At 37.4% G+C, this 10570-nt stretch overlaps 1 protein-coding gene across 1 annotated transcript; it reads right to left on the bottom strand.

The window, feature by feature from the left end:
- Nucleotides 1-2112: 2112 nt before the first annotated feature.
- On the bottom strand, nt 2113-9311 carry TTF1 (transcription termination factor 1). The gene is made up of 11 exons (XM_029087341.1): nt 8720-9311; nt 7924-8230; nt 6888-7120; nt 6327-6512; nt 5326-5404; nt 4821-4951; nt 4087-4315; nt 3743-3832; nt 3454-3519; nt 2687-2772; nt 2113-2270 (listed from the first exon to the last, which is right to left on the bottom strand). Exons 1-11 carry the CDS (start codon nt 9309-9311, stop codon nt 2113-2115), a joined length of 2157 nt encoding a protein of 718 aa, XP_028943174.1.
- Between the last annotated feature and the right edge of the window lie 1259 nt (nt 9312-10570).

Here is a 10570-nt window from a genome sequence, read left to right as displayed (position 1 = left end):
ATCCACTTGAGTCACCAAAGTTTTTAGGGAACGTGCAGTGCTTTTTAGACCTGAAGGATCTGTCATGCTCTTATTTATAATGCAGCCTGATACACAAAGCTTTGTCAATGTTATTTCCCTCGTCATTCTGTGCAGCCTGTTTGGTTTGGGTTTTTTTTTAACCCTTGGCACCTTTCTAAGATGATGGCAAAGGGAAAAGCTGCTTTCTTAGGCCCCCTGAAGTGCTGTTATTCAGCAAATGGGAAATGATCAACAAGTACTCTCCTCCTCCAAACAATCATTTGGCCATGTGCAAACAGATTACAAACAGCACATTCCCAAAGGAGATGCAGGTCAGGAATTGTTTCCCTACTCCCTTCGAAGGGCTGGGGGAAGGATGGACAATGTTTCCCCTTTTCCCTGTGCAACAGAGGTCAGGTTTATAGTTCTAGCCGTGGCTTATGCACTTGCTAAAAGCAGTTTCTCTGCAAAATAATGTATCAGCAAGAGTCATCCTTTAGAAGGTTCCCTTTAAAGCGAAGGATAAAATAAATGTCGTTAAGGAGGCAGAAGTTTATTTCTGTGAGATTTACTCTACAAACTTTACAAACACACAATTGTTTGTGCTCTAGCCTGCAGAAAATTCAGAGGATTTCCCTCTTCCAGGAAAAAAAAAAAAATAAACAACCTTGAACACAAACAGCTTAGATTCAAAAATTCAAATTCTTCAGCTTTTAACCTTCAAACCCATAAGGCAACAGAAGCAAGCCAAAGACTGAAGTGCAGGGGAACTGGCACATTCCCCCACCAGACCCAGGTTCCAGCCAGTTCTCTCTCGGCTGGAAAACTTACCCTTGTACCGGTGCTGATCTCATGGGGTGTTCTGCCTGTCCCAAAAAATCATATTATTTTCTACCTTCAGGGACAATAAAGCCAGACTACAGTTAAATACAGAAAATTCTCATTTATCATCCTTTGCTGTAAGTCACAGTCCAGAAGAACCTCCCAACACAGCCTTTATTTCAAGCTGTTTAAAGTTCTGCATTTTCAGTAACAATTATTAAAATTAAAGAAGGAAATTCTCACTTACACTTAATCAAAATGACCATCAAAAAAGCAGTGTGTCAGAGACCAAGTCTTCATGCATTACCTTATAATACAGCATATAGGAAATATAAACAACCCATATAAATCCTTTACATGCACAGTAGGAGTTTTTTACATTTACTTGGTCAATTTACAAAAGAATCATTCTAGGCAGATAGTTAAAAATATCATACAAAGACATGAGTACAACCTCATCTTACTCCTTAACTTTCTTATTAAAATGTAGACATTCTCCTTGACACAATAAAAATATGTATGTGTATGTATATATATATATATGCATATGTATATATATACACTGTCCATTTTGTCTCTGTATTCCAAATATTAACAAAAACACTTTAAATGCATTATTCTGGCTAGCATGAAAAGACATTACAATTTATGAACAGTAATGGACTAGATGATCTTTCGAGGTCCCTTCCAATCCCCAACATTCTGTGATTCTGTGTAATGGACAAATACCTCTTTTCTCTAGAGGGGCTGATAAAAGTGTAAGTCTATATCAAAAATAAAAATCAGTTGCTTTTAAAAGAACAACATAACTGTTAAAAAAAAAAATCAACTAAAAGTTGTGCTGTTTCCATCCAAACAGACATCTTAAGATTTATTATAGAGATTTAAAAGCAAACTGAAAGCCCAATTCCATTAATTTATTTTTATTATTATTATTTAAAAGGCATTAAAGTTCTGAAAACCAAGTTCATGCACGAAGGGTGAACAGTAGCTTTCAACTTCATAGAAAACAAAACAGTGGAAAAAATACTATTTTTGAGGACAATGAAAAAGCAGTTTGGATGCTTAAAAAAAGACTTCTAAAACCAGAGCCAAAGTAAGGCAACAAAAGGTGGCACAAAAACTGTATTTACCTCAGTCTTCAATACGAAACAAAGAAATCCAACATGCAAATCTTTACTTTTTCTGTTATTAGATAGCCTGTGTACCTGCAGGTGTTGATCTGCGCCGACTTTCAACCAGATCCACTTTGCAGTTAAATACGCAGACTAGGCATTGTTTTTAAGGCAGTCAGTCACTCTCTTCACTGGAGTCAAAAATGTCACTGAGTCGGAAAGCCTTCTTCTGTTGACTGGTTGTTGAATCATCAGATTTTTTTTTCCCTTTCATTTTTTGTAATCTTTCTTCAAATTCTGGAAGTTTCTTTTCAAAAATATAATCAACAATTTCTTTGAAAAAAGAAAAAAAAAAACAACATAGTCTTAATTGGATCTGTAGGGGAACTGGATGCCATGGGGAAACAGCAATTATTTTGTCAGTGTTAAATGCAAAAAAATCTCACTATTCCATAGTAATCACAGTGGCTGCAGGGTAGATCAGACACACGAAAAGACAAACTAAAAAAGCACAGTCATGAAACTTTTAAAGCCAAGGTATTAAAGAGAAGAGGTTGATAAGCACTGCATGAAGATGCCATTGAAAGTAAACTGTTACTAAAAAAGCATTTAATGAAATAAGTGTAAAGCCTGGGCTTTTAGCCAATTTACTTAGGGGAAACGTAATTAAGAAAGAATTGAACCAGAATACATAGTCTCTTAGACTCAAGAAAAAAATCTTAAGGACTATAAACAGCTGGGATACTGACCAGAAAAAGTCTTTTTTTGCCAAAAAGGGACACAGGAGACTTTTAGCTTGTAAAATCTTGCTTGAACATAGCCTTTAGGGACATCGCTGAAAAGAGAAGAGTTCAAAGAATTAGTGGTGCAAGGAATTATTACAAAGTTTAGTTGTTACTGAGTTATCCATTCATAAGAATGACGTCAGTCAAACAGTATCTTAGCTTTAGGTAGAAAGGATGGATTTCAAATCCTAATCAAAACAGTTTTTCAAGACAGCAGTTCTCCTTGAAGGTAAGAACCTAAACCATGCTGTTATATGTATGTATTATATGTTTAGCAAAAAGAAACTGTAAATACAACAAAGCGTGTGGAAAAAGAAAAAAAGCACTGTAGAGAAAGTATAGCATTCACAGTGTGGTAATCTCATATTCAGCACTTTCTTTGTTTGGGAGAAGACTGTTACATTGTATTACATGTTCCTATAATTATTCCTGTTTCCCTAGGCATTGATTAACACTTGGAAAAGTGTTTTATCAAAGACTTCAGCACGGACTATATAACACAGTTTTAGTACCCAGAATACACTGGGAATACAATAAGGGTTGCCTGAAGTGGTTAAAATTAAGTTTCACAGCTTATAGGCATGGCAGATTGCTCAGTACAATACAAGTATATACAACTATATGTTACCAAATTAAATGACGTTTTCTATAGTTGCAGAGGTTTAAGAACTTTGATTCCCATCTGCTTCAACTATCCTTTGTATCCAAAACAAGAGGGGAAAAAAGTTTACCCGACAATAGTACTGAGTTCTTCCCAGTTTACTTCATTAGGATCCTCCACTTTCATTTCATGCAACCTGTGAACATAGAACAGAAAGAGTTTGTAGGCAGAATTCAAGAAATAATTCAATAATGCTCACAGCTCCTCCAGTCAGAAGTCACAGGACACTCTGTCCAAAGAAAGAATGGTTGTGAAACCTGTATGAAACTGCAGGCATGCCCTTCTCACCCAGCAAGCTTTTATCAACACAACTCAAACAGTAAGAGATGCAAAAACATTCCAGTACCTCCAAACTATACCTTTTAATAAGGTTGATCTTGGCCTGTAATCCTTTGATCCCCCGATATAACTGCTGCCCTTTGGTCATCTTCTTTGTTAAAATTGCAGTCCTTTGAAAACACACACAAAAAAGGTTTCTATCATTTCAAGAAAATCCAGGCATCAAAAGGAAGTGTCTTCAAGATGCTACTGCTGCCACAGAGAAGCCAAAATCAGGCTTCACTGTCACAGCAAGAAGAAAACTTACCACAGCTAGCAAAGAGTTATTTGTGTCAGACAATCATCATGGTACAAACAGTTTTGCAGAATAGTTAAATACTCCCCAGAACACATTTTATTATCTCAATTTACAATAAAACCTTACCATTTCTGTTTACATTGTCTCCAATATCGAGTCCCCACTTTAGCTTCAATCTCTGTCCATGGTAATTTCTGGAGCAGTTTCTTACGATCAACCACAACATCTCTATTTGACTTTTCTGATGATGCATGAGAATTTTCACCTTCCATTTCAACTCTTTTCCTAACCACCTCCTCCACTGCATCCATTAACTTCTGGATCTCTTTCTTCGACCAAGGACCATGATTAACAGCTAAAATTAAAAACAAGGTTAAGGTATTAATTTATCATAAATTATTTGGGAAAAAAGGCAAAAGAGCAAATGCTTCATTTTGCATTTTAATTCTTTACAGGACCAGCTTCTTAACACACTTCCTAGAAACTCTTCTGCATACGAGATTTGAGAAAGGAGTTCAGCCTAATTACTGAAGAATAGCACTGCTCCTTAGTTTCTATCTTTTAAAACCTGGTTGCCAAATTCTTCCTGCCCTCCCCCTGAAAGCATCTATTTAGATGCCAGTTCCACTTGAAGAGTTGCATTTGTTCCATTTCTTTTCCCTTTTCTATCAGAGACTGTTCTCACCCCTTCCATATGAAAATGCAATCAGTGGTCTGGAAAAAAAAACCCACCACCAATAACTAATTAAAAAAAAAATACACTCTAGGGATTTTTTCCTAAAGGCACATACAACACACAGTTAAAATAACTTCTCAAATTGCAGTATACAGAATTATTTGTTTTTCTTCAAATTACGCACCCGACTTGATTTCAGAGTACTTCATAGCAACTGAGAGGTTTGAACGGGACATCATCTCAGAAATCTTCTTCCAATCATTACCATGCAGAGCATGATAGCTCTTTAATTTTTCTTTTTCTTCCTCAGTATACCTAGTTGAGGAAATGGGAATAGCTTCAGCTGCAAATTCTTAAAAGAGCTCTAATCTTCACAGGCATTTCAATCTTACTCATCACCACCACTGCAAGTCCCATTTTAGAACAGAGGAATTGATAAGGACTAGTCAGAAAAATGAACTGAAAAATGTGTCAATTAAGTCACAGTAACTGGCACAAATGATCTTCATTGATCATATAAATGAAGATGATCTTGAAGCTTCAAATTCAAACTCAAAATACTGGGGATCGAAGTAATGGATGTGAATGTAGCCGTCCTCAGATGATCTTCATTTATATCCATTTTTAATGTACAAATAAAGATCAGACTGATACTAGCATTCAGAACCTCTTTCAAATTACACTCTTACCTCCCTTTATAATTATTTGGGTCAAACATCTTCCTTGCTCGATAATATATCAGCCTCCAGGGTCGTGGTATCCCCTCAGCTAGAAGGGAAATGATTCATTTTAAAGAAACATTTCTCACACTGGTGAGGCCACTTTTAAAAAGCCAAACCAAACCAAACCAAACCCAAAACCCAACAACATACATTTTCATGACCGTGCTGTCAATTCTCTCCATTCAAGAGACTTCGGTAACTGCACATGAAATAGTCTGAACAGAATCTCCTGAGGAGTTTGAAAGACGTAATTGTTATGACCATGGTGAGATGGTGAATGCTGACAGCTGGGAAATAGTAGTGTACATGGGTGCATACGTGTGGGTGAAAACTGAACTGCTGAACTCTCTGGCCTACGCTAACAACACAGAATGGAAAGTCACTCAGAAAGTGCACTGAGTAGATTCATCAGAGATGTTACAAAATGGACGTTTGCCATATGAAGCATGAGTGTTTTCTAGACAAGAAAAGCCCAACAAAATGAGTAAAGAGAAAGAGAAAAGATGCTCCTCCTGCAAACAGAATCTTAGCCTTAAGAATTTTGTTTTAGAAAACTAACTACTTTGGCTAGCGACCTAATTTCCTTCCGTTTGTGCCATCACTCACTGAGTCCTGAACCTGCCACCTATTTATGTGCTTTAAGAACAGGCAACGGTTTCAGAAAGGACATCATACCTCCCGTTAATAAGTCATTATGCTTAATTACAGCTTAACAAATAACGCACCCTAAACCATAAAGCCCAAATACAAGTCTGAAATCTCTAATCTCTTCATAACCAAGAAAAGATACTAAGAACAGTATACTGTGCAGATTATCAACTTCATAATCTCAGCAGCACGCTCCTTTTTTGCTATATTTAGCAACATTAATGCTTTTCAACAAAAAAATGTTTTAGAAAATACACTGCGCTACCACTAGGTTGTAGAATGTAACATTCAGCTCTTTGCAAAGGAACTTAAATACTTACAAATTTTTTCACAAAAAAGATTTTCTGCTTTTAGGCGACTGATGGTTTCTTTGTCTTCTGGATACCTTGAGGTAAACAGAAGTTTTTCAGCACTGTCTATTCCAGTAATCGATAAGAAATCTTCAATATTTTTACGGATTTGATTATTTTCCTTCTCGGAAAATCTGCCAAACTTTACAGCAATACCTAAAATATACAGAAAGTTTTCTTTTTAAAAAAATAAATAAATAAAAGTGAAAAACATCTCTGGTGCATTCCATTTCAGGTTTTAGCAAACATAAGGAAAGATAAACAAATCAAAAGATGAAAAAAGAAAACTGAAAGAGACAAAACACAAGCTGGGAGCAGGTAATTTACACATGTGCTTTGGGCTGTAATTTGACAGTGAGGAAGTAGATGCTATGAAGCAAAGAATTAGAAAATATATCCATTAGAATAAAGTGAAACAGACTCCATGGATGCAACAGACATGATACAAAAAATAACTTATTTTCCCTCTGTCAAAACATTAGCACAGCTGCACAGTCCTTTCTCACTGCAACAATATTTTGGAGAGCTCACCTTGTTTTTTAAACTCTTTAAACCTCATTAGGTCTCTTCCAGCCATCTTCCTGATTGAAGTCTCTGCTATGGTCCTCACATGAGGAATAAACTCTTCCAATTCTTGTTTTGCAGTATCCAAATCCATGATGGAACACAAAGTATAGTCCAAGCAGTCTTCATCAGAGGCCACCATTTCAGTAAAGGAACTATTCTGGTCCTTCTTTCCATTTGATCCTGAGGGTTCTGGTGTCCTGATATAGGGGTGGAGTGGAGGCCAAAAACCAAAACAAAAACACAAAGATTTTGTTAGTATGCCTACAACTAAAAGATTGACCGTGTTTGTTAATTAAAGAACAAGGAATACTTCACACAGCCACCCTCATGTATTTCCAACCTTTTAACACAGACATAATTTATTATCAAATTTCTATACTTTGAATATACAAAGAGCTTGATGAAGTTTTGAAAATCTGCACCTTTCCCACAAAACTCTCACACAAGAACATACAGAAGAAACAGTACCTGTTGCTACCACTGGCAACACAGAACTTTTCCATCTGTCTCTTACCAGTGCTCTTATTGTGGGTTCTAGACGCTGTAAAAGCACCAACAGCTACTTACATCAGCATTTGTTTGCACAGAACGTTTAATTCTTTAGGTGATCTTACTAGTTGCTTGGTAAAAATGCATATGTTCACTATAAATACCAAATTTAACAAATTTAAACCCTTTCCCTCCGCTTTATTTTTTTTTTTTACTAAATATTAATTGCTCGCACATGAAATATTTCTATACCTACAGTTTTTGAATAGGAGAAAATATTCTATGCTGAAGATAATGGTAGTGTATTTACAAATTTTCATTGTATCTTCACAAGATAACTAAGCTCTTAAAGTAAATCTCTATAACATCTCAATATACTCTAAAGGTTTTTGAAGTTGTTTTTAAAAATACATACCAAACAGCCTGAAGAAAAATCTGGGACCCAAATAATGTCACAGAAACATATCTGGGGGATGGGAGGAAGGGAAAAACAAACAAAACCTAAACTTACGTTACATCAGATTCTGAAGAGCTTTCTTCCATGACAAAAGCTCTGCTTTTTATTATCTTTCTAGCACATCTTGGAGTTTTTCGACATTGATCACCTGCTTTAGTCGGCTTAGAAAAATTAGCAGGCACACCTGTAGAATCTTCACTCATGGCACAAGCAGCATCAGAGTCACCATTGTCATGCCATTGCTGGGGCATTGCCATATCATCCTCTTCTGTAGGTAACGGCAAGACTGTGTCTTCCCCTTGCCCGTTTTGCTCTGAAGATGACAACAGTGAGTGGTCAATGGTTACATCTGTGTCTTCATGTATATTGTCTCTTTTCCTCTTCTTCTTCTTCTTGTCTTCCCCTTGCCTGTTTTGCTCTGGAGATGACAACAGAGAGTGGTCAATGATTACATCTGCGTCTTCTTGCATATTGTCTCTTTTCCTCTTCTTCTTGTTTTCCCCTTGCCTGTTTTGCTCTGGAGATGACAAAAGAGAGTAGTCAATGGTTACATCTGCGTCTTCTTGCATATTGTCTCTTTTCCTCTTCTTCTTGTTTTCCCCTTGCCTGTTTTGCTCTGGAGATGACAAAAGAGAGTAGTCAATGATTACATCTGCGTCTTCTTGCATATTGTCTCTTTTCCTCTTCTTCTTGTTTTCCCCTTGCCTGTTTTGCTCTGGAGATGACAAAAGAGAGTAGTCAATGGTTACATCTGCGTCTTCTTGCATATTGTCTCTTTTCCTCTTCTTCTTGTTTTCCCCTTGCCTGTTTTGCTCTGGAGATGACAACAGTGACTGGTCAATCGTTATATCTCTGTCTTCTTGCATATTGTCTCTTTTCTTCTTCTTTTTTGATATTTTAATGTCATTTTCATCATGTGTTTCTGAGGTAGGAAGCTCATGTGTCTCATTCTCTTCAGGCAGTTTTTCTTTTTTTTTGTTCTTAACAGGATGTTTTAAGTAAACATAATCAGCATCCATCCCCTGACAACTATCAGTGTTATACTGATTTACTGTGATGCAAGTTACATCACTTTGAACATCTGTGCTATCATCATACTTTTGCTTCTTTTTTCTCTTTTTCTTTTGGGAAACATGCATTCCAGTTCCATTACTAATTTCAAGATCCAGTCCTACACAAGAATTATCTAACAAAGACTGCTCCTTCTCCCCCTTGTCTCTGGATTTTTTCTTCTTTCTGTGGCCTTCATCACTCTGTGCTGCCTGATCTTCAAACAGTGGAGAAGGAGGGCTAAGCTCTTCATTTTGTATGGTTTCTCTTTCATAATTTTCATGTTTGTTATTGTATTCTTCATGTTTTCTCTTCTTCTTTTTCTTCTTTTTTTTCTTCTTCTTGAGAAAATCTTGAACTTGAAAATCATCTGCACTTGCTTTTTCTGTCATATTTTTTCTTACCTTAAATAAAATATATCAGTATTACTCAAGTGCTATAATTTATGTACCGTTACACAGTAAAAAAACCCCCAAAAAACCCCAAACATCCAAAACATTAAATACTATAGAACTACTTAATATTATCTTGGAAACATACAATAAAAATACTTACTTTTCACTCCAGCTATTTTGAAAAGTGACTACAAAAAAGCAACTTCTTCAAACAGATGTGCATCACAGCTGTATTCAGCCTTAAAGTTGCCTTCGTATAACAACAAAGATATGCTTTAATAACTATTAGCTTTAAGCTGAATAACTAAGCAATGACAAGACTACAATATTCCACTTTGCCTTCAGCACTGAAACAGCAACAAGCTAAAAGCAATAAAGAAATACTAAACTATTCAGCACTAAAAACAAGTTCTCTAATTAGAAGCTTCTGAATAGCTCTGTCTGTGTTCAAACAGGACCAAGCCCTGCCAAGACCTGCCAGCTCCAACTTACTGTAACCAGAACACATCTATTCCTAAAAAACAGAAATACCCAGGGCAGGCAGGAAGTATTTTTAGCACATTTTCTAGGGCCAGCACATAAAAAAACACAAAACAGCACCGGGTCACCTCTGAAACACAAGACCTTGAATTTCACATCCCCAATATAGGTTCCAGCACTGACCAGAACCAAACGTGACCTCCTCGCCACGGCTGGGAAGTGGCTGCCCTGAAAACTTTGGGGACAGACACCGAACCACGCATGGAATCACAGAATGGTCGGGGTTGGAAAGGGGCCTCTGGAGATCATCCAGTTCAACCCCCCTGCCAAAGCAGGTTGCACAGGACGGCATCCAGGTGGGTTTGGAACATCTCCAGAGATGGAGACTCCACACCCTCTCTGGGCAGCCTGTCCCAGGGCTCTGGCACCCTCACAGTAAAGAAGTTTTTCCTCATGTTTAAGTGGAACCTCCTGTGTTCCAGCTTGTGTCTGTTGCCCTTATCCTATCGCTGGGCACCACTGAAAAGAGTCTGGCCCCATCCTCTTGACACCCACCCTTTAGATATTGGTAAACATCGATAAGGTCCCGCCTCAGTCTTCTCTTCTCCAGGCTGAACAGACCCAGCTCTCCCAGTCTTTCCTTATAAGAAAGATGCTCCAAACCCTTCAACATCTTTGTAGCCCCACATGCCACAGCTCTGGGGTCACCGAACCACACACCCCACAGCTCTGGGGACACCGAACTACACACCCCACAGCTCCGGGGACACCGAACC

The sequence above is a fragment of the Antrostomus carolinensis genome, unplaced genomic scaffold (genome assembly GCF_000700745.2).
Source record: "Antrostomus carolinensis isolate BGI_N321 unplaced genomic scaffold, ASM70074v2 scaffold29401, whole genome shotgun sequence".
In the NCBI taxonomy this organism is placed as follows: domain Eukaryota; kingdom Metazoa; phylum Chordata; class Aves; order Caprimulgiformes; family Caprimulgidae; genus Antrostomus; species Antrostomus carolinensis.
Note: the sequence above shows the minus strand (reverse complement) of the source record. Positions and strands in the feature narration are given on the sequence as shown.